Source organism: Lagenorhynchus albirostris, chromosome 21 (genome assembly GCF_949774975.1).
Source record: "Lagenorhynchus albirostris chromosome 21, mLagAlb1.1, whole genome shotgun sequence".
Taxonomy (NCBI): Eukaryota; Metazoa; Chordata; class Mammalia; order Artiodactyla; family Delphinidae; genus Lagenorhynchus; species Lagenorhynchus albirostris.
In genome coordinates this window covers 4,781,517-4,806,067 of record NC_083115.1, presented here as the reverse complement: position 1 = coordinate 4,806,067, position 24,551 = coordinate 4,781,517, and the positions used below count along the sequence as shown (strand labels likewise).

The following is a 24,551-nucleotide window of genomic DNA, read 5'->3' as shown; positions in this document are numbered from 1 at the left end:
CTCTGAAGTAGGCCCTGGAGAATACCGAGGTGAGTCTGCACAATCCCTTTAAACTGTTTCTTACTTCACTATACCTTTGTAATTTTCTTTTTGTGTACATGTGTTGCCAGTTTTTCTGGTTTTGGTATCAGGGTGATGTTCGCTTTGTAAAATGACTTAGGAAGCATTCCCTCCTCTTCAGTTTTTTGGAAGAGTTTGAGAAGGATGGGTTTTAAATCTTCTTTGAATGTTTGATAGAAATCACTTGTGGAGCCATATGGTCCTGGATTTTTGTCTTGGGGAGCTTTTTGATTACTGTTTCAATTTCTGTACTAGTGATTGGCCTTGCAGATTTTCAGTTTTTTCATAAATCAGTCTTGAAAGATTGCATGATTCTAATATGTCCATTTATTTTATTTTTATTTATTTTTTAACATCTTTATTGGAGTATAATTGCTTTACAATGGTGTGTTAGTTTCTGCTGTATCACAAAGTGAATCAGCTATATGTGTACATATATCTCCATCTCCCTTCCCGCTTGCATCTCCCCGCCACCCTCCCTATCCCACCACTCTAGGTGGGAACAAAGTACCAAGCTGATCTCTCTGTTGCGGCTGCTTCCCACTAGCTATCTGTTTTACATTTGGTAGTGTATATATGTCCATGCCACTCTCTCATTTTGTCCCAGCTTACCCTTCCCCTCCCCGTGTCCTCAAGTGCATTCTCTACATCTGTGTCTTTACTCCTGTCCTTCCCCTAGGTTCTTCAAACCTTTTATTTTTAGATTCCATATATATGTGTTAGCATACGGTATTTGTTTTTCTCTTTCTGACTTACTTCACTCTGTATGACTGACTCTAGGTCCATCCACCTCACTACAAATAACTCAATTTCATTTCTTTTTATGGCTGGGTAATATTCCATTGTATATATGTCCCACATCTTCTTTATCCATCCATCTGTCAATGGACACTTAGGTTGCTTCCATGTCCTGACTATTGTAAATAGTGCTGCAATGAATGTTGTGGTGTTTTTTGAATTATGGTTTTCTCAGGGTATATGCTCAGTAGTGGGATTGCTGGGTCATATGGTATTTCTATTTTTAGTTGTTTTTTTTTTTTTTACATCTTTATTGGAGTATAATTGCTTTACAATGGTGTGCTAGTTTCTGCTTTATAACAAAGTGAATCAGTTATACATATACATACGTTCCCATCTCTCTTCCCTCTTGCGTCTCCCTCCCTCCCACCCTCCCTCCCACCCCTCTAGGTGGTCGCAAAGCACCGAGCTCATCTCCCTGTGCTATGTGGCTGCTTCCCACTAGCTATCTATTTTACATTTGGTAGTGTATATATGTCCATGCCACTCTCTCGCTTTGTCACAGCTTACCCTTCCCTCTGCCCATATCCTCAAGTCCATTCTCTAGTAGGTCTGTGTCTTTATCTCTGTCTTACCCCTAGGTTCTTCATGACATTTTTTTTTCTTAAATTCCATATATATGTGTTAGCATACGGTATTTGTCTTTCTCTTTCTGACTTAATTCATTCTGTATGACAGAATCTAGGTCCATCCACCTCATTACAAATAGCTCAATTTCATTTCTTTTTATGGCTGAGTAATATTCCATTGTATATATGTGCCACATCTTCTTTATCCATTCATCCATTGATGGACACTTAGGTTGTTTCCATCTCCTGGCTATTGTAAATAGAGCTGCAATGAACATTTTGGTACATGACTCTTTTTGAATTATGGTTTTCTCAGGGTATATGCCCAGCAGTGGGATTGCTGGGTCATATGGTAGTTCTATTTGTAGTTTTTTAAGGAACCTCCATACTGTTCTCCATAGTGGCTGAACCAATTCACATTCCCACCAACAGTGCAAGAGTGTTCCCTTTTCTCCACACCCTCTCCAGCATTTACTGTTTCTAGATTTTTTGATGATGACCATTCTGACTGGTGTGAGTTGATATCTCATTGTAGTTTTGATTTGCATTTATCTAATGATTAATGATGTTGAGCATTCTTTCATGTGTTTGTTGGCAGTCTGTATATCTTCTTTGGAGAAATGTCTATTAGGTCTTCTGCCCATTTTTGGATTGGGTTGTTTGTTTTTTTGTTATTGAGCTGCATGAGCTGCTTGTAAATTTTGGAGATTAATCCTTTGTCAGTTACTTCATTTGCAACTATTTTCTCTCATTCTGAGGGTTGTATTTAAGTCTTGTTTATGGTTTCCTTTGCTGTGCAAAAGCTTTTAAGTTTCATTAGGTCCTATTTGTTTACTTTTGTTTTTATTTCCATTTCTCTGGGAGGTGGGTCAAAAAGGATCTTGCTGTGATTTATGTCACAGAGTGTTCTGCCTATGTTTTCCTCTAAGAGTTTGATAGTTTCTGGCCTTACATTTAGGTCTTTAATCCATTTTGAGCTTATTTTTGTGTATGGTGTTAGGGAGTGATCTAATCTCATACTTTTACATGTACCTGTCCAGTTTTCCCAGCACCACTTACTGAAGAGGCTGTCCTTTCTCCACTGTACATTCCTGCCTCCTTTGTCAAAGATAAGGTGACCATATGTGCATGGGTTTATCTCTGGGCTTTCTATCCTGTTCCATTGATCTTTCTGTTTTTGTGCCAGTACCATACTGTCTTGATTACTGTAGCTTTGTAGTATAGTCTGAAGTCAGGGAACCTGATTCCTCCAGCTCCGTTTTTCGTTCTCAAGATTGCTTTGGCTATTCGGGGTCTTTTGTGTTTCCATACAAATTGTGAAATTTTTTGTTCTAGTTCTGTGAAAAATGCCAGTGGTAGTTTGATAGGGATTGCATTGAATCTGTAGATTGCTTTGGGTAGTAGAGTCATTTTCACAATGTTGATTCTTCCAATCCAAGAACATGGTATATCTCTCCATCTATTTGTATCATCTTTAATTTCTTTCATCAGTATCTTATAATTTTCTGCATACAGGTCTTTTGTCTCCTTAGGTAGGTTTATTCCTAGATATTTTATTCTTTTTGTTGCAGTGGTGAATGGGAGTGTTTTCTTGATTTCACTTTCAGATTTTTCATCATTAGTGTATAGGAATGCCAGAGATTTCTGTGCATTACTTTTGTATCCTGCTACTTTATCAAATTTATTGATTAGCTCTAGTAGTTTTCTGGTAGCATCTTTAGGATTCTCTATGTATAGTATCATGTCATCTGCAAATAGTGACAGCTTTACTTCTTTTCCAATTTGGATTCCTTTTATTTCCTTTTCTTCTCTGATTGCTGTGGCTAAAACTTCCAAAACTATGTGGTGAGAGTGGGCAACCTTGTCTTGTTCCTGATCTTATTGGAAATGCTTTCAGTTTTTCACCATTGAAGATGATGTTGGCTGTGGGTTTGTCATATATGGCCTTTATTATGTTGAGGTAGGTTCCCTCTATGCCTACTTTCTGCAGGGTTTTTATCATAAATGGGTGTTGAATTTTGTCAAAAGCTTTCTCTGCATCTGTTAAGATGATCATATGGTTTTTCTCCTTCAATTTGTTAATATGATGTATCACGTTGATTGATTTGCATATATTGAAGAATCCTTGCATTCCTGGAATAAACCCCACTTGATCATGGTGTATGATCCTTTTAATGTGCCGTTGGATTCTGTTTGCTAGTATTTTGTTGAGGATTTTTGCATCTATGTTCATCAGTGATATTGGCCTGTAGTTTTCTTTCTTTGTGACATCCTTGTCTGGTTTTGGTATGAGGGTGATGGTGGCCTTGTAGAATGAGTTTGGGAGTGTTCCTCCTTCTGCTATATTTTGGAAGAGTTTGAGAAGGATAGGTGTTAGCTCTTCTCTAAATGTTTGATAGAATTTGCCTGTGAAGCCATCTGGTCCTGGGCTTTTGTTTATTGGAAGATTTTAATCAGAGTTTCAATTTCAGTGCTTGTGATTGGTCTGTTCATATTTTCTATTTCTTCCTGATTCAGTCTTGGCAGGTTGTGCATTTCTAAGAATTTGTCCAGTTCTTACAGGTTGTCCATTTTATTGGCATAGAGTTGCTTGTAGTAATCTCTTATGATCTTTTATATTTCTGCAGTGTCAGTTGTTACTTCTCCTTTTTCATTTCTAATTCTATTGATTTGAGTCTTCTCTCTTTTTTTCTTGATGAGTCTGGCTAATGGTTTATCAATTTTGTTTATCTTCTCAAAGAACCAGCTTGTAGTTTTATTGATCTTTGCTATTGTTTCCTTCATTTCTTTTTCATTTATTTCTGATCTGATTTTTATGATTTCTTTCCTTCTGCTAACTTTGGGGTATTTTTGTTCTTCTTTCTCTAATTGCTTTAGGTGCAAGGTTAGGTTGTTTATTTGAGATGTTTCCTGTTTCTTAAGGTAGGATTGTATTGCTATAAACTTCCCTCTTAGAACTACTTTTGCTGCATCCCATAGGTTTTGGGTCATCGTGTCTCCATTGTCATTTGTTTCTAGGTAATTTTTTATTTCCTCTTTGATTTATTCAGTGATCACTTCGTTATTAAGTAGTGTATTGTTTAGCCTCCATGTGTTTGTATTTTTGACAGATTTTTTCCTGTAGCTGATATCTAGTCTCATAGCATTGTGGTCGGAAAAGGTACTTGATACAATTTCAGTTTTCTTGAATTTACCATGGCTTGATTTGTGACCCAAGATATGATCTATCCTGGAGAATGTTCCATGAGCACTTGAGAAAAATGTGTATTCTGTTGTTTTTGGATGGAATGTCCTATAAATATCAAGTAAGTCCATCTTGTTTAATGTATCATTTAAAGCTTGTGTTCCCTTATTCATTTTCATTTTGGATAATCTGTCCATTGGTGAAAGTGGGGTGTTAAAGTCCCCTACTATGAATGTGTTACTGTTGATTTCCCCTTTTATGGCTGTTAGTATTTGTCTTATGTATTGAGGTGCTCCTATGTTGGGTGCATAAATATTTACAATTGTTATATCTTCTTCTTGGATCGATCCCTTGATCATTATGTAGTGTCCTTCTTTGTCTCTTGTAATAGTCTTTATTTTAAAGTCCATTTTGTCTGATATGAGAATTGCTACTCCAGCTTTCTTTTGGTTTCCATTTGCATGGAATATCTTTTTCCATCCCCTTACTTTCAGTCTGTATGGGTCTCTAGGTCTGAAGTGGGTTTCTTATAGACAGCATATATATGGGTCTTGTTTTTGTATCCATTCAGCCAATCTGTGTCTTTTGGTGGGAGCATTTAGTCCATTTACATTTAAGGTAATTATCAATATGTATGTTCCTATTCCCATTTTCTTAATTGTTTTGGGTTCGTTATTGTTAGTCTTTTCCTTCTCTTGTGTTTCTTGCCTTGAGAAGTTCCTTTAGCATTTGTTGTAAAGCTGGTTTGGTGGTGCTGAACTCTCTCAGCTTTTGCTTGTCTGTAAAGGTTTTAATTTCTCTATCAAATCTGAATGAGATCCTTGCTGGGTAGCGTAATCTTGGTTGCAGGTTTTTCTCCTTCATGACTTTAAATATGTCTTGCCAGTCCCTTCTGGCTTGCAGAGTTTCTGCTGAAAGATCAACTGTTAACCTTATGGGGAATCCCTTGTGTGTTATTTGTTGTTTTTCCCTTGCTGCTTTTAATGTGTTTTCTTTGTACTTAATTTTTGACAGTTTGATTAATATGTGTCTTGGCATATTTCTCCTTGGATTTATCCTTTATGGGACTCTCTGTGCTTCCTGGACTTGATTAACTATTTCCTTTCACATATTAGGGAAGTTTTCAACTATAATCTCTTCAAATATTTTCTCAGTCCCTTTCTTTTTCTCTTCTTCTTCTGGAACCCCTATAATTCGAATGTTGGTGCGTTTAATGTTGTCCCAGTGGTCTCTGAGACTGTCCTCCGTTCTTTTCATTCTTTATTCTGCTCTGCATTAGTTATTTCCACTCTTTTATCTTCCAGGTCACTTATCCGTTCCTCTGCCTCAGTTATTCTGCTATTGATCCCATCTAGAGTATTTTTAATTTCATTTATTGTGTTGTTCATTGTTGCTTGTTTCCTCTTTAGTTCTTCTAGGTCCTTGTTAAATGTTTCTTGCATTTTCTCTATTCTATTTCCAAGATTTTGGATCATCTTTACTATCATTATTCTGAATTCTTTTTCAGGTAGACTGGCTATTTCCTCTTCATTTGTTAGGTCTGGTGGGTTTTTATTTTGCTCCTTCATCTGCTGTGTGTTTTTCTGTCTTCTCATTTTGCTTATCTTACTCTGTTTGGGGTCTCCTTTTTGCAGGCTGCAGGTTTGTAATTCCCGTTGTTTCTGGTGTCTGTCCCCAGTGGCTAAAGTTGGTTCAGTGGGTTGTGTAGGCTTCCTGGTGGAGGGACTAGTGCCTGTGTTGTGGTGGATGAGGCTGGATCTTGTCTTTCTGGTGGCACCTGTATTTCTTTGGGAAGATTACCAGGAGTATGACTGCTTGGTTGAAGGGTATATATGTTTAAAATTCTAATATAAATCTGTTAAAGCCATATTTCTTTCCCAAAATGCCCAAACACTTTTAAATTTACTTGCAATGTAAACAAATACCTCCTCTACTTCATCTCTCTCCCTTACCCCCAATCTTCTTGAGCTTGAGATCTAGAAATATTCCTTTGAACACTCTGGGCATGTCAAATAAAACTTATCTGGAGTGTAAATTTGTCCAACAGGGCAATTGTTGACCTACTAACAATCTAAGTTCTCACTACTTCAAGTTCACGGGCATTGCTTATTCTTTTCTTCCCCATAAAATAAGTAGTACTTACTCATCATTGAGAACTTTGAAAATTTAGAAATCTAAAGTAGAAAGCAAGAAATTAACCATATTTTTTTTACAATACAGAGTTAACTCTTCTCCTGCAAGCTTTTTTTCTTTGTCAATATATGTACATGTGTACATATGTATAAATTCATTTATTCATTCATTCATCAAATGTGTGTGTTTGTGTGAGTATGCAAATTTATCCATTGAGTCACTGATTCAACAAAGCAGACATGGTAATATATATAAAGGGAAATAGCTTGCTTTTTTAATCCCACGCATTTCTCTCTTAAGAACTTTTCCATGCTTTAAATATTGCCTAAAAATCGTTATAAGAAACAATATTATTTACAATTGGCCCTCCATATCCATGGATGTGGAACCTGCAGATATGGAGGGCCAACTGTACTATGCAGTTTATATAAAGAACTTTGATATCTACAGGGGTCCTGGAACCAATCCCCATTGGATACTGAGAGATGACTGTAACTTTTTTATTTTAACCATTCTGTTATGTTAAATGTCATATGATATTTGATTCTTCATTATTATCAAAATTTGCTTTGATGAACAAACTTGTACATAAATATTTGTAAGCATTCTTGCTATTTCTATAGGATAGATTCCCAAAACTAGAATTATAGAGTATAAGGGGGTTAATCCTCTTTAAGATATTAACCTACAATTTTTAAATGCTTTCCAATAAGTTTTATAAATTTATTCTATGGGAATAGGCATACGAGAATGCCTCTTTCATTTCTTCCTCTCAAGTCTAAGTACTATTTTATTTTTGATATTTGCCAACTTGATACACAAGAGAAAATTCTTCACTATGGTTTTAATTGTCTCCTCTGACTGTTAGTGAGATTGAACACATATTCATATATTTAATAACCACGTGTTGATCAGTAAATTATCTATTCCTACCTTTTGCCCATTGGTGTCTAAGATGTGGTTCCATGTATATTATTCATTTGTCAAATAGATATAATGGCTGTTTTATTTTCTTTACCTATCTATTCTCATACCGGTATAATATTTTTTACATTTATAGCTATTGGTAAAAATCAAATATTTATATTGATATGGCGAATTTTCTAATTATCCCATTTTTGGATTACTTATTCAAGTCTTTGTTATTTTCAGGATAGTTTTATGTTTTCTTCACATGATGTTGCATATTCCTTGTTAAAATTATTTATACGTATCACATAGTTTTGTTACTGGTGTGATTAGGGATCTTTCCTCATTACATTTACTGTGTAAGAAAGTTAATGATATTTGCATATTCATTTCTATTCAGGCAACTTACTAAACTATAGAAAATTTTTGAGGTTTTTGGTAGACAGTCATCTCTTGAAAATAACAGTAAAATTACCCATTTATTTCTAGTGGCTGTACTTTCAGTTCTTTCTATTGCTTTATTATATTGACTGGATCTTAAAGGAAAATTGAAAATAATAGTGGTTATTTCCTATAGGTACCTTGGAAGGCAACCTTGCTCTCTGATGCAATGTGTCTCAGATTCTTCTTGAGTTATCCAGCCCTATTTATGTAATCAATCACTTTGAGAAGCTCTGGTACTTTTGAAAAGGGGATGATATTCAAGGCCATAATTAGATCCCTAGGGGTACACACTGTATTTTTTTTCACATGAGGAGAGAGACAGTGGAGAAACAGTGAGGCTACTATCTGCTGTTTTTAAAAGAATTACCCTTTTCTCAGAAGTTCATGGATTTTTTGGAGAATGGAAGAATACATGGATCTTTAATCACAGTTTTGCCATAAACAAGTAGAAAACTGGAAAGAAATGTATGAAACAACAGTTTTCAGATATTAGACAATAGGCAGCATAGGGCTTTATTCCTTGAGAGAAGGGAAACAAAAGAGATGTGATTTCCCTGGCTCTCCTCCTATTGTCAGGTTTTGGACTGCAGCGCCTTGGGTGGGATCTGGACTGAGTGCAGGCTCAGTAGCTTGAGGAGAAGGAGACTGGCATTATGAGATATTAAAGTGGTTGGAATCTGTGAGGCAGTGTTCCAGGGAAGAAGCATTGATATGCAGGAAGAGGTTCAGAAATTTGCGTAGAGGTCCTTATGGGTCTATCGATGAAGATCAAACCACACAAGACCAGGGAAAGAATGACAGAACTGTTAAGCTGAACAATTATCAATGTTTACAGAAAGCTGGGAGTTAATGTGAGTTACAATTAGTCAGAGTGAAGAGGTGTTTTTGAAAACCTGGGACATTCACTAGAGAGCCCAGAAGAGTCATGCTTTACTAGTAGCACTAAATTAGCCTTAGAGAAAAGAATATTCTAAATCTGCCCTATCAAAGTTTAAAAACAAGCCTTAATTATACCCCAATAAAGATGTTAAAAAAAAAACAAAAAAAAAAACAAGCCTTGATCAAGCTGTTCTGCAAGTAACTTAACTGCCTGCCAGCACCAATGTGGCAATCTTTAAAGGAAAACAACACATTCTACAATATGATATTCACAGTATCCATCATAGCATTTTAGAAAGTAACAAACATACGAAGAAGGAGAATTATGTGAACTATACCAGGAGAAAAATTTAGTCAATAGAAATAGACCCGGAAGTGTTAAAAATGATGTAATTAGTTGACAGGGATTTTAAAAAGCTATTACAAATATTCTCATGGATTTAAAGTAAAACATTAACATGGTAAGAAGAGAACTGGGAGATATAAAAAAGCACATGGAATTTATAGAAATAGGAAAACACCATAACTGAAATGAAAAATTCTTTGGATGGTATTAACAGCACAACTGACACAGCAGAAGAAAATGTCAGTGAACCTAAAGATAAGGCAATAGAAACTATTCAAACTGAAACAAAAAACGTAAAAAAGACTGAAAAAAAATGAATCAGTGACCCATTAGATGCTGTCAAATGGTTCAGCATATGTGTAATTAGTGTTGCAGAAGAAGAGAAAGAGGGGAGGCTAGAAAAAATTTTAAGGAATTTTCAAAATTTGATAAAGCATGAACTCAAAGTTCCAGGAAGTTCAATAAATCTCAAGCCAGAAAAACACAGATATATACCAAGACACCTTATAATCAAATTACTGAAATCAACAGTAAAAGTAGTTTTTTTTTTTAGGCTGAAGAACAACTTTTATTTATTAAGAATGAATAATGATATATAATAATGAAAATAATAATCAAGAACTAATAATGTATCAAGAAGAAGGATTATTACTGACTGATACACATAACTGAAAAGCCCAAGCATGGCTAGATTCCAAGACTCAGATGATGCTGTCAGGATTCTGCCTCCCTCCATCCCTCGATTTGGCTCCCTTCCCTCTAGGATTCACTTTCATGCAGACTTCTCCACACATGTGGTAATACAAGTGGCATTCAGCAGCTCTAAGTTTAAATCCTACCAGCAGTAACTCTGAGACAAATAGCTTCTCTTTCTAAAGGGTTCCAATACATTGACTAATTGGCCTGATCCGGTTCATGCACCAACCTCTGGGCATGGAAAGTGTGATGCATGGAAGCGGGGCAGGGTCATGTCCCACAGTAACCACTCTGCCGATTTATAAAGAATTCATTTCCCCCAAGAAAATTTCAGATACTGTTGCCAGCTGAATAGTGTAGATTCTGGGAAGAAAAAAATAGCAGATGTGTTCATTACTATTATCTTAAGACCATAACCACTTAACCATATTTCTCAGATAAAGAGGTTTACTGAAATAGCTATGTGTGTGATGGTTAAACTATTACATTGAAAAGGGACATTGAGTGATTAAGTCTACACCAATGTATTCATGAAGGTAGTCTCAAATGCCCACAAACAATACTGAACACAAGAACAAATGCTCAACTTTGGCTTGTCACAATAATTAATGACAAAAAATATACAAAGGACCAAAAGCAGAGATTTGAGGCCTAAAATCCATATCTATACTATGATTTCTACTCACCCAAGGTTGATTGAAACAGGTAGCTTCCAATTAATAAAAGAGGTGGTTGCTTTAGTTATGAAAAGATAAATTATTAGTGTTCAGTCAGTCCTATTCAATCTGAAACAAACATGAAAGCAAAATATGTTCTTTTGTCCCCATTTTTTCCCCTAACAATTTCAAAGCTACAGAAACACTGAAGACTATTCCAATGAACATCCACATACCCTTCACTTAGATTTACCAGTGATTAACATTTTGCTGTACTTGCTTTCCCTAATAAAGGGAATATTTTAAATGTAGTCGGAGGAGAAAGATACATTGCATCTGGAGGAACAATGATAAGAATGACTCCAGGCTTCTTATCAGAAAATATGTAAGACAAAGAGATCTAAATGACGTCATTTAAGTGTGAGGAAAAACCTGTCATTTAGTGTTCTATATCCAATGAAAATATTTCAAAAATTAAGGATATAAAAGAATTTTTTCAGATATATACATCTGAGAGAATTTGTTGCTAGAAGATATGCACTAAAGGAAATATTAAACTGTGTTCAGATGGAAGGAAAATAATGTCACATGGAAATGTGGATCTACACAAAGCGATGAAGAGTGCTGGAAATGAAACAGATGTGGATAAATATAAAATAGTGTATCTCATTTAAACTTTTAAGAAGACAATTGACTTTTTAAAGTAAACACAATAATAATGTATTCTGGCATTTATAGCATATTTAGGCAAAGTTGTCTGTCGTTTCTATTGCTGGGATTTTCATTTGCATTTCTCTTACGGTTAATGGTGTTGAGCATCTGTTCATATTCTTGGTGGCCATTTGTATACCATCTTTGGAGAAATATCTACTCAAGTCCTTTGCCCATTTTAAAGTTAGGTTGTTTGATTTTTTTTTGTTGACTTGTAGGATTTCGTTGTATATTCTGGATATTAACCCTTTATCAGATATATGGTTTGCAAGTTTTCTGTTCTATAGGTTGCCTTTTCACTCTGTTGATTGTTTCCTTTGATGCACAAACATTTTTAAGTTCGTTGTATAGCCATTTGTCTATTTTTACTTTTGTTGCTTGTGCTTTTAGTGTCATATCCAAGATATCATTGTGAAGTCCAATGTTACGAAGATTTCCCCCTATGTTTTCTTCTTGGAGTTTTATAGTCTTAGGTCTTATATTTAGGTATTTAATCCATTTTGAGTTAATCTTCATATATGGTGTGAGATAAGGGTCCAACTTCATTCTTTTGCATTGGGTATCTAGTTTTCCGAGCACCATTTGCTGAAGTGATTCTCCTTTCCCCATTGAGTGGTCTTGGCACACTTGTCAAAGCTCCTTTGACTATATCAGTAATATGTTTACCAATAACAGTAACTGAATAGATAAATGGAGATATGGGAAAACTTTTTTTATAGTATAAACAATATAGAAGGAATAATGGAGTTAAGTAATTATCAATGGATGCTAAAACTAGTGGGTGAAAGTTTTACGAGGACCCAGATACTTTCATAATCTCACAAGTATCTCCTCACAAATTGCTTATTAATTACAAATGGAGGCATGGTAACTTACAGTGGAAAAAACTTGGAAGACAGCACCTTAACCAAGTGATCCAAAAGTAACAACACAGTATTATGACAAAGTGACAACATGGTGTCTCCTGAGAAGGACGAAATATTTCTGTGAGGTATTTCACAGTAGACATACATATACACACACAACAACATGAAGGTGATGTGATAGAGCTAAGGCAATGGATAACCCAAACAGAATACTTTTTTCCTGTACATTTAAGCCATGAAATTAGATTCATGTTCTTAAATTGAGATCTTAGAAATTGAGAGATGTTTTATATTATTTTGAGAAGTAGCATAGCATAGGGGTCAAGGGCAGAGACTCTGAAACCAGATAGCTTCAGTTTAAATCCTGTCTCCATCACTTACTAGCCATGTGACCTTTGGCAAGTTAAACATCTATGCCTCAGTTTATTCATCTGTAAAGTAGGAATAATAATAGTCCCAACTTTATAGGGCTATTGTGAGGATTTGATGAGTGAATCTATATAAAGTGCTCAGAATAGAGACTCACACATAGCACCATAAAGTTGTTTGCTATTATTAATTAATTAATTACAGAAATTAATTATCTGATGCCCTCTTAGAATACAAAAAAACCTTTGCTTAAAAATCAAACAAACAAAAGCTAACAAACAAACCTGATGCTGGTCAAGGGCAGTATTATGCTAGTAAATGTTTACCAACTAGTGTGAGGAAGGGTAAAGTCCTCATTTGTAAGTACAAATACTTGAAACTACCCCATGATGTCACTGAACTTGAAGATGGGAAGAGATGTTACACACTCAGCCCTGGGAGCTGATACTGGCTGGCTCTAACACACCACTGGAATGGTCTCATTTTCATTAGAATTTATGTAGGTGTTTCTGAAATTGCACACTAAATTTTCTGGTGAACATTTGAAGGTGTTAAATTTTCCAGGTGCAAATATTGTGAGCCTCACTTTACAGCGGCTTTTTAGCGTGTGTGTGTGTGCGTGTGTGCACTTTAGGCTAAAAAACCAAGCATTCAATTTGTAGAATTCTCTTTCTAAATAAATCAAATAAAATTACACTAGATGAAAATAAAAAAGTAAGCTTGATGATCCATCTGATAATTTTACTTTCTATGAGAAAATATTTTTAAATGATCATTTGAATTAAAAAAATGATTCTAGGTGTGCACTTCTGAGATGACGTGCAACTGTTCTAGTGGCTACAGACCTCCAGATTGCCAAGCGCTCTCCAGAATACCTTCCAGATTGCCTGGGGGACAGGGCAAGTATCTCTCTCTTCTTGTATCCAGTTAATAAAATTCTCAAATTGCTTACCTTCGCAAAGACAAAGTTCGATTTTTGACACTTTGAAAGAAACCAGTATTTGTAATTAAAAGGTAAATAGGCTGCCTCAAGAACTAGACGCCAAATATGCTTCTTAATCCTGCTTTTTGTCCTAATATTAATTTTGAATATGATTGAAGCTGAGGGTATCTCTTAAAATTTTTATTTACTTATGTCTGACTTTCTCCTTTAAACTGTCTTTCAACCTTTTCCCCCTTTTATGCCTGATCCTGTGGTCTCAGCTCTATACAAACAACACACCCTGTGTCCAGCACTGTTAATGTGTCTGTTATAGAAGAAATAAAGGAAATAGAAGATAAGTTTTTAGTCTGGCGTTTATAGTTTAAATGATAAAAATCTATTAATTGCTGCTAAAGAGATGACAGAAGGGGCTAAAACAATATTCTGTTTGTTCACCATGACTTTAGTTTTTGTCATTCATTCATTGATTTAGCAAATATTTATTGAATTCCTAATATATACCAGGTGCTCATCATACGGCACTAGGCATGTACAGTAAGCAAAACAAAGTCCCACTCCTCATGGAATTTAAAGAATACCCGGTGCTAACTAGCTGCAGAATTAGGATTAGGAATCAAGTCTCCTATTTTTTATGGCAGTGACGTTTTAGTAGCACTGCAGTGACTCCGCATGTAAAAACAGATCCCTAAATGTCAAAGAGCCAACAATCTAATAAAGAAAAACAGGATATGCACAGATATAGTAGAATTCTGTGATAATGCACCTTGTAACAATGCAAGTTTGTTGGATAACCTTACAAGCAGATTATATATCACTGAAGTTTTGGGGTCCCACTTATAGTGGGATTTTGCTGTAGCTACTGTATAATGTAGAATACATTGGAACTTTCTGGAACTTAGTTTCTGTTCTTTTAGAATGAGAGTTTATAGAGATAGTCTCAAGTATTATGATTCTATTATTATTTTTCCATGTTCCTTGAATAACAATAAAAATTAAGAACATTGTAATTAGTTTGCTGTAACTTGAAAGTAAAAGTAGGCAGCTTAATTTTTTTACTCTGATTTTTTAATGTATTTTTATTTTTAGGTTTAATCAAGGAAAGAGGTTTTGAGAAGGCTGGGGAGAAGCAGTGGCTTTTGGGTACCTACATTGCTTTACCTGTTCTCGTCGTAGCAACCATAGTAGCTGTTTCATGGAAGCCTTTGAAAAAGTGGTTCAGCAAGAAAGAGGAACCCCAAAGTAGCGAGTAAATTGAATTTGTGTTCTGAAGTTAAACTTTAGTACCATTTAAATCTAGTCACATATAAGGAAATATTATGAGCAGCCATAATACTTTACACTTTACAGGAATTTTGTATGCTACATCAGTATCTCATTTAATTATTTGAGATAGTTTTGAATATCCTTATTTTAAAGATGCAAAAATTTTGGAATGTGGTTTTAATGACTTGCCAATGTCATCGCCTTGGTAATTGAGAGAGGAAGAACTAAAATGTATCCATATCTATTGCTTTCAAATGCCCAGTGATCTGTGTCACCTACAGAAGTACCAGAAGTATTTATTTGTAATGCAGATTTATGAGCCATATCACAAATGAAATGTTTCAATTTGCATTGCTGCCTCATGTAAGAAATAATTTTAAAAATATTCTCTGGGAAAAGTCTTCAGAAAGCAAATTTATAATTTAGTATGTAAAATATTTTTATTTAAAAATATAGTTCAAAAGCAAAGACAGAACAAGGTGACAAACAACCATTTGCCCACCACTGGAAATAAACATGAATATTTTGTTTCTCTTATGAAATAAACCGCTGTATATACAGCTGCAATCCCCATCTCCCTCTCTGTGGAGAACAACCTCTGCACTGAAAGCTGGTGTGTATCACATATTTTTACTACACATGGCTACATCCCTGTGCCATATCTAGAATTATATATAATTTTAAATATTTATACTTTATACATATGTTTACCCATCTAATTCTAAGTTTGTTTTTCCTTTTTTATGAGCAGTCTTCTCAGAGGTTTTTCTATTTTATTAGTAATTTAAAAATATAATTTGTCGTTCTGTTGAGATCCATATATTTCCTTGTGTTTATAATCCTTAACTTACGGTCTGTTCCTCTTTGCTACTCTCTTCACCTTTGCTATGTGTTTGTTAATTCTACCTTTGTGGAGTCTAATGCTTTGTTTATTAATTTTCAATTTTTCTTATTTTCCTAATATGCTTTTAAAGTGAAAACTTTCTCCCTTATATATCATTTCATCTACATTCTCCAGTTTTTAAGATACAGCTGATATTCAGTTTAAAAAATTAGAAACTTCCAGCACGATTTCTTATTTAAATCATGAAAAACCATGGTCTTTAGTTTTCAGTTATATGATTTATTTTTGTTGCTGTAAAAGTTATTTTCCAATTTTATTACCTTATTGGGAAAGCTTTGTCTCTGATTTAGACTCTTAAATGTTGGAACCAGAAAGGAAGTCAGTTTTTTGTAAAAATATATGCTTGATATGCATGCTTCAATTAATGTGATATAGTATGTTTTTTTCTTTGTTTTTAGAACAAACTTTTTAATTGTGCCGTTTCAAGTCATCTTTATACTTACTGGGTTTTTAAATTTTTTCTCTACTTGATAATTCATTTTCTATGAGAGGCAAATAAGGTTTACCAATATGTCACGGCTTTCTCTTCGATTGTTGAGACTTCTGCTTTATATACTCTGAGGCAGTGGCTAAATGGATAATGTTCAACATAGTTATATATTCTTGGTGTATTTTCTTTTTATCATTAATAATTGTATCTTAAATTCTATTCTCACTCTTACATTGCTATATGTCAACTTGCTCTTTGAAATTTAGACTTACCTATTACATATTTTTCATCCCTTATTTTCAACCATTCTTTGATTTTAGTTGGTACATTATAAACAGCCTTTATATGAAATGCAGTAGTGGAGTTTGTTACATTTATATGCTTAATATATGATGATATATATTCACATTGAAATTTACTATCTTATTTTCTTCCTACTTACTATCCTCTCTTTTTTTTTTTTTTGCATTTTTTCCTTCTCTCAAAATCCATTTTCTTGGGCTTCCCTGGTGGCGCAGTGGTTGAGAGTCCGCCTGCCGATGCAGGGGACGCAGGTTCGTGCCCCGTTCCGGGAGGATCCCACATGCCACGGAGCGGCTGGGCCCGTGAGCCATGGCTATTGAGCGTGCGCGTCTGGAGCCTGTGCTCCACAACGGGAGAGGCCACAACAGTGAGAGGCCTGAGTACCGCAAAAAAAAAAAAAAAAATCCATTTTCTTGATTGTGCTTTTTCTTCTTTTCTTTTTCTCTTCTACTATTTTGTACATTTTTATATTCTGTTTTTATTGTTTTAATGATTTTTGTTAACTTTTAGCATTTGTAGCTAATGTTGTATAATGTCTTAATTTAATCATTGTATATAATCTTCTGAATAACTCAAGGATCTTAGCCCTTTAACACTAACCTATCTTTTTCAATCTGTTTGTCATTTGGCTTTTCAGTTCCCTCCAAATAAGTTTTGTGTTATTGTGTTCTTATCATTATTATGTTTAGTTAATACTTATTAGGATTTCCTAATATATTTTCCAGATTCTTTATGATTCCCTTTTTTTTTTTTTTTTTTTGGCGGTACGCGGGCCTCCTACTGCTGTGGCCTCTCCCGTTGTGGAGCACAGGCTCCAGACACACAGGCCCAGGGGTCATGGCTCATGGGCCCAGCTGCTCCGCAGCATGTGGGATCCTCCCAGACCGGGGCACGCACCCGCGTCCCCTTCATCGGAAGGCGGACTCTCAACCACTGAGCCACCAGGGAAGCCCTATGATTCCCTTTTTTTAAACTTAGTTTTGAAATAATTTAAGAAATATAAAAAGTTGCAAAAATAGCACAGAATTCCATTGTACTCATCACTTAGGTTTTCTCAATAATAACATCTTACATTAACATAGCACATTTTCACAGCCAGAGAATTGGTATTGGTACAATATTATCAATTAAACTATAGACCTTATTCATATTCACCAGTGTTTACATACATACACTCATTTTTGAGTATGTGTGTGTATATATTATGAAATTTTGTCACATGGTTTGTGTACCAATGCCATAATTATCGCCATTCTTTTTGGAATCCTGCTTTTTTCATTCTAGGTTCAATCTTCTTGGAGAAGTACTTGCTTTGGTAGTTATTACAGTGATGGTCTATGTGTAATCACTTGTTTGCCTTATATGCCTGGAAATGGTTTTATTTCACTTTCACTCTTGAAATTCTATATGGGTATAGAATTTTAGGTGGACAGTTATTTCTGTCAGCCCTTTTATGATGCCATTGAATTCTGGCATTTACTGTTGTTGAGATGTCTGCTGTCAGATTAATTAATTCATTTTTACCTTTATACTTGCACTTTTTTTCTAAGTTAGCTTCTCAAGTTTTCTTTTGTCCAAGGTATTATGTTACTGAATTATTACTTGTTCTGATATGAGTTTGTTTTTATTTTTCCAGCTCTGAATTCACAATCATCTTCAATTATCATGTCTTTCTTCAGTTCTGGAAGGTTCTCAGTCATTATCTCTTTAATGATTGACTCTTCCCCATTCTATCCCTTTTATTTTTCTGAAATCCCTATATTTTAGGATCTTCCATTCTAGCCTCCATGGTAGATGTGATGGTTGTTCTCTTCCTCATCTTTATACTTCTCCTCCTTTTGCTTCTTTTCTTTTGACACTAAGAATGAAGCTTTTAAAAGCTGAGATACAACTTACATGTAGTAAAACTAATCTCTTTGGTTTATGTAATTCTATGAGTTTAACAAATGTGTACACTTACTACAACCTCAATAAATCATAGAACAATTTCATCACCTCAGAATTCCCTCTCACCCCACCTTCAGCTCCTGGCACTGACAGATGTCTTCTTTGCTTATAGTTTTGCCAATTCCAGAACTTTGTATAAATGGAATCGTATACTGTAGTACGTAATCTTTTGAGTCTGTCTTCTTTCCCTTGGCATAATGCATTTGACATTCATCTGTGATGTTATGTGTATCAATAGCTTGTTCTTTTTCTAATGTATAGTTCTATCATGGTATAATTGACACACAGTAAATTACATATATTTTAAGTGTATAATTTTGTATGTTTTGATAATCTGAAAAGTAACACTGATGAAACCATCATCATGATCAAGATTATGAAGGTATCTGTCATGCCCCAAATTTCCTCGAGCCCCTTCGTAAGCCCCACTCCTGCCTCTTCCACCTGCTCTATCCCCATACTGCTGCTGATCTGCTTTCTTAGTTTGCATTTCCTAGAATTTTATGTAAATGGAATCATACAGTATGTACTCTTCTTTTTGTCTGATTTATTTCGCTCACCATGATTATTTTGCAATCCATCCGTGTTCTTGTGTGATCATTTTTTTTCCTTTTATTGCTGATAAGTATTCAGTTGTATGATTATACCATAATTTGTTCATCCATTCCATCTATTGATAGTTATTTGGATGCATTCCAGTTTTGGGCTGTTATAAATAAAGCCATTATGAACATTTACATACAAATTTCTATGTGAACATATGCGTTCTTTTTCTTAGTTAATACCCAGGACTGGAACAACGGGGTAATATGGTAGGTATATGTTTCACTTCTAAAGAAAGAGCTAAACTGTTTTGCAAAGCAGTTCTTCTATCTTATATTCCAACCACTAGTATGTGAGAGTTCTAGTTCCTCCACATTCTCAACAACACTTACATGGTCATATATTTTTTTAATTTTAGCAATTCCGATAGTGTGCAGTGGCATCTCATTATGGTTTTAATTTTCATTTCTCTAATGACTAATGATGCTGACAGTTTCATGTGGTTATTTGTCAGATGTACATCTTCTTTGGAGAAGTGTGTATTCAAATATTTTACCCATTTTAAATTAATTAATTAAAATTACAATCCGGAGGTCTTTTATTCATTTATTTTTACACCTATTATGGCATGATTTCATAGGGAATGGGTTCCAACTCACTGGTTCTCACAAAGTGTGCTTCTCTGGATGGAGCAGGCTGGTGCTTCAGTCAAACCCATGTTCCTTTCCCTTTGGCTTCCTTCTTTTTCTGATCATATTTCCTTCATTTCAGGGAGCTATCTTGGTTCTTAGAGTGCTTAATATCCTCAATAAGTACATTAATTCTCTTGGCAAGAATCTTGCCCTTAATTCGTTTGTTTTCAACAATGCCAACAGCATGCTGGGTAACATTGTAGACTCCCAGTTTTTGTAACATTTGTGGGACATTTCTTTTTTAAATAGTGCCAGTTCCCTTGCTGTCTACAATATCACTTTTTTGTAAATTCCCATGTATGTGACCAAAGGAACAACCCCATGTTTTCTAAAAGTGTAGCAGGTGCCTCTTCTCTTTTCATTTGTGTTGGTCTTTTTGACAAATTACTGGAAGATGGCGGTTTCAGCTGAAAGACCCCATTTTTTGATTGGGTTGTCTTTTTATTATTGAGTCAGTCAGAACTTTTTGATCATTTAAAAAATGGATTGTTTGTTTTCTTATTATTGTATTTTGAGTGTTCATTATAAATGCTGGATACAAGTGCTTTATTATATATGTGATTTGCAAATATGTTCTTCTACTCTAAGGCTTTTCTTTTCACTCTTTTAAAGAGCAAAAGTTTAAAATTTTGATGAAATCCATTGTATCAGTATCTTCTTTTATAGATCATGATTTTGATGTTGTAGCTAGGAAATATTTGCCTAACCAAAATTCATGAAGGTTTTCTCTCATGTTTTCTTTTAAAAGTTTTATAGTTTTAGGTTTTGCATTTAGGCTTATATCTAATTTGAACTAAGTTTTGTATGGGTATGAATTGAGTGTTTTTCTTCTCCTGCATAAGAATATTCAGTTTTTCTAACACCATTGCTTTTAAGCTTCGTTAAGTAGGATCAGAATGGTTAGCACTACGGAGGCAGTACCCTTCCATGTAACTCTACCAAACTCACTGTGAATTATGAGATTTTTCAACTCAGATGGTGGGAACACAAACTATTCCTGTTCCTATATGAGCACAAGAGATTGCTTCCTTTATTAGTTTCTAATCATTTTTCTCTGGCTCAGGGAGTTTCTTCACTTGCGTTCAGTGATTGGTACTCTGCAGAACACTCAAAGAGGACCCTCCACAGACATCAGGAGCTCTCTGTGCACCTCCTTTCTTCTCTGGTGTTCTGCCCTGAGAAGTGTAGCTGCCTTGGCATCCGCAGACCCTGTTACCTCAATTCAGGGAGCCTTCTGGCTTTGCCTGGGTTTCCCTTGCTGTGCTACAGGATGGCAACTCTCCTCAGGCAGTAACAAGGGGCAGTCACAGGTCTCACCTTTCTTCCCTTCTCTCATATATCACTATCCTGCCTAATATTCAGTGTCTGAAAACCAGCATTTAATGTATTTTGTCCAGATATTCATTTGTTTCAGGCAGGAGGGTAAATCCAGTCTGTTGCTCCATCTTGACCGGAATTGGAAGTGTGTCTTTATGGTTTGTAACTGCACTTTCATAGCTCTCTCTCCATCTCACATTCTGTTTGATTTCCTGAGATCACTCTCATTTCACCAATTCTTCCTTCTCTGTCCTGTTCTAGACTTATGGATTCTATTCTTGCAGAAATCTCTATGGAGATTCTAAATATTCTCCAAGTTTTTTCATCATTTGTATTTCTTGGTGTGTGAACTCATTGTTTTGCTCTGGCTGTTGACATTATCTATTAGGGGTTTGTAATCGTACAAACCTCTTTTCTCTTCAGTGTCTTTTCCTTTCAGTGTCTATGCTTTTCCCATGAGAATTCTGCATGCCCTGTGTTGAAGACATAAACATGTGGGTGGTTTCATTTTTGCTTCTTTTAAAGCAAAAATATTTGGAACAACTGCTATGCATGGTGTTCAAGAATTTGTAGGCGTGTGACTGGGGCCCTGAAAGTACATTTTTTGTAGACTTGGGACTCTGCAGTGATGCATTCTCCCCCATCTATTCCTGTTGCGTATCCCCTTTTCCCTGCTGCATTCCAAAGGCCACTGGTCAGAATTTTTACTATCCCTGTGTAATGGGTGGTATGGACATTCATGGCTCCCAGGTTAAATGGCTCCAGTTAAGGAGCTCACTTAGTTTCCTTGCATGCAAAGGCCTCATAACTTCTAAGGAATGGGTATTAAATCTCTAGTCCCAAAGTCATATCGCTGGTTTAGACACCCCTGCAATCATTCACTTTTATCTCCTGTTTACCCTTTGAACTCAGTTTCTTCATTTTTTACTAGCACCGGGAGAATTCTTTTCTTGTTGTTAACCTCAGTTATGTATTAACTGTTTGTCTTATTTTTTTTCAGCACTCCTCTTTGAGGAATGGAAAGGGGAATTGTCCCACCAGCTCATTCTGTCAGATTGTCTAGAAGTCAATATGGGTTTTAACTTATAAAATGTAGCATTTCTTTATCAATGAATAAAAAATTAAAAGTTGGAGTATAAAGGTCAGAATCAGGAATTCAGGGTCAAACCTATATTCTGTGTTTAGAAGTGATAAGGGAAAAGAAAATTTGTGCCTTCTTGATAATTTCTTTAGTACAAGTTTGAAATGCACTCTTTGTGGATGAGGTATATAAGTAAATAAGAATGTTATTTATTTGCATCTTTGTTCAGTGACCTTGGACATGATTTTCTTTTTTGGTAACTTACCTTATAAAAGAGATAATACTGCTTATAAAATGGCCTGACTTTTATTTATGCAGTTGGCAAGCGCTCTTAAGACTAACTTTGGACACTATTTTCCTTTTTTTTTTAATATCCAGATCAGAAGGCAGCACTCACAGAAATGCTAGCAGGTAGGTAAATTGGAAGGCATCTTAAGATACATGTTGAAAATTAAGAATGAATAATTCACAATGTCTAGATACTGTTCGAACAGCTAAGTTTGGTAAAGTAATCCACTGAAAACCAGGCTACTAGTATATAGTAATTTAGTTTCTAGTAAATTAGTCTTTTATTCATTTAATAAATACTTATTGGAAGTCTACTCTGAGGAAACAAGGAATAAAATGGCTGACTCTAATAAAAGATAGGATATGTATAATTAGTAAAGAAAAAGGATGTATAGTGCCTGGAAATTATCCAGCTTGGGTTATATTTATGTACTGCTTGGGTAAACAAACAAGCAAATGCTTGACATTTGATAGATTGTACATGACAGAACTCATGTATAAATTTCTATAATAATTTTGGGTTGATGAGAACTAATTACACTGACTTAGCTGTGCTTTTCTTTTAACATTAATAAATAGCATATTGTCCCCGTTAATATTTCTTAACCATAAATTCTGTCCTTACTGTTTTATAACTGCTATACCAACATTCTATTCTATTACATTATCTAATGTAACTTTTCATCCCCTTACTTTCAACCTTTTATTTAATTTGGTCTCCTGAAAACAGCATGCCAATGGAATTTTAAAATATGTAACCTCAGGAGTTTCTCAATAGTTGAATTGAATATGTTTATATATTTATATGTGTGCTGATATGTTTAGACTAAATTCTACCATTTTGTTTTTTTTCTATTTATCATGCGTTTTCAGTATTTTCTCTTTCTACTTGCATGTATTCCATCATATTGATTGTGCTTTCATTGTTTTTTCTTTCCTTCTATCAATTTGGTCATTATATGTTCTAGTTATATTCTTTAATTCTTTAATTATTATATTATGGTTTATTAAATTATTAAAATTAAATGTAGATGAAGTTACAATTTTAGATATAAAAGTACTTATAATCTTCTTCTAACAATTTATGGATCTTAGACCATTAAACCTTATACTCTTTTCTTCACTCTTCCATAGCATTATCATTTGGCTTTCAGTTACTCCTGAATTTTAACCTGATACAAATAAGTCATCATTATCATTATTATATTTAATCAAAACATACTAGAATTTCACTACATATTTGTAACTTATTTACTCACTATTCTTTTTTGAATTTAATTCCATTTTTTTAACGTTCAATCTCCCTTTTGGTGAAGTACCTCTCTTAGAATTTCCATCATTGAGTCTATGTGTAGTAAACTATTTATCTTATCCACCTAAAATTATCTTTATTTTCACTCTTGAGTATGAGTTTATATAGTATAGACTTCTATGCTGAGTTATTTTGCCTTCGCTATTTGAAGATATGTCAGTGTAATGTGGCATTTACTATTGATGATGATAAATCTTCTGTTAGTGTGTTGATTCATTTATTCCTTTATGATTAATAGGAGTTTTACCTAGTCATTGCGTTCTTATTGCTGCATAACAAATTACCACACACTCAGTGACTTAAACAACATTCATTTACTATGAGCAAGTTCTGTAAGTCAGAAATCCAGGTGGATTTGGCTGGGTTGTCACAAGTCTGACCTGAAGGCCTGAAGGCCAGGCTGGGATCATAGCTCATTTGGGTTGTAAGAAAAATCCAATTTTTTGCAGCTGTAGGTCTGAGGTATCTCTTTCCTTGTTGCCTGTCTGCTTGGAGCCCCTCCGTCTCCCAGAGGCCACCTGCATTGCTACTCATGTACCTCCCTTCACCTTTAAAGAAACAAGAGTAATATAAGTATTCCTAAGGCTTTGACTCTCTCTTAATTTCTTTCCTCTACCAGCAGGAGAAAACTCTACTTGTAAAGGGCTGACCTGATTGGGTCAGGCCCACCAAAATAATCTCTGTATTTTAAGGCCAACAGATTTGGAGGTTTAATTACATTTGCAAAATCTTTTCAGAGCAGTACTTTGAAAAGTGTTTGAATAACCAAGGAATGGGAATCTTAGAATTCTGCCTAACATAGCCATTGTTAGAATTCTGCCTAACATAGCCTGTACATGTATTCCTTGTCCTTAGAGTTGTTATTTTGTTATAATGTATTCTGGTAGAGATTTTTTAAAAAATCATGA

General features: G+C 34.9%; 1 protein-coding gene across 1 annotated transcript in view; it reads left to right on the top strand.

Moving 5' to 3' along the window:
• Positions 1 to 22,458, top strand: part of ADAM32 (ADAM metallopeptidase domain 32) — a 146,992-nt gene extending 124,534 nt beyond the window's left edge. Inside the window, exons 19-21 of the mRNA XM_060136298.1 lie at positions 13,420 to 13,519; positions 14,650 to 14,809; positions 22,422 to 22,458. Coding sequence (XP_059992281.1) covers positions 13,420 to 13,519; positions 14,650 to 14,809; positions 22,422 to 22,458 — 297 coding nt within the window. The remainder of the gene's footprint in view (positions 1 to 13,419; positions 13,520 to 14,649; positions 14,810 to 22,421) is intronic.
• Positions 22,459 to 24,551: the final 2,093 nt, after the last annotated feature.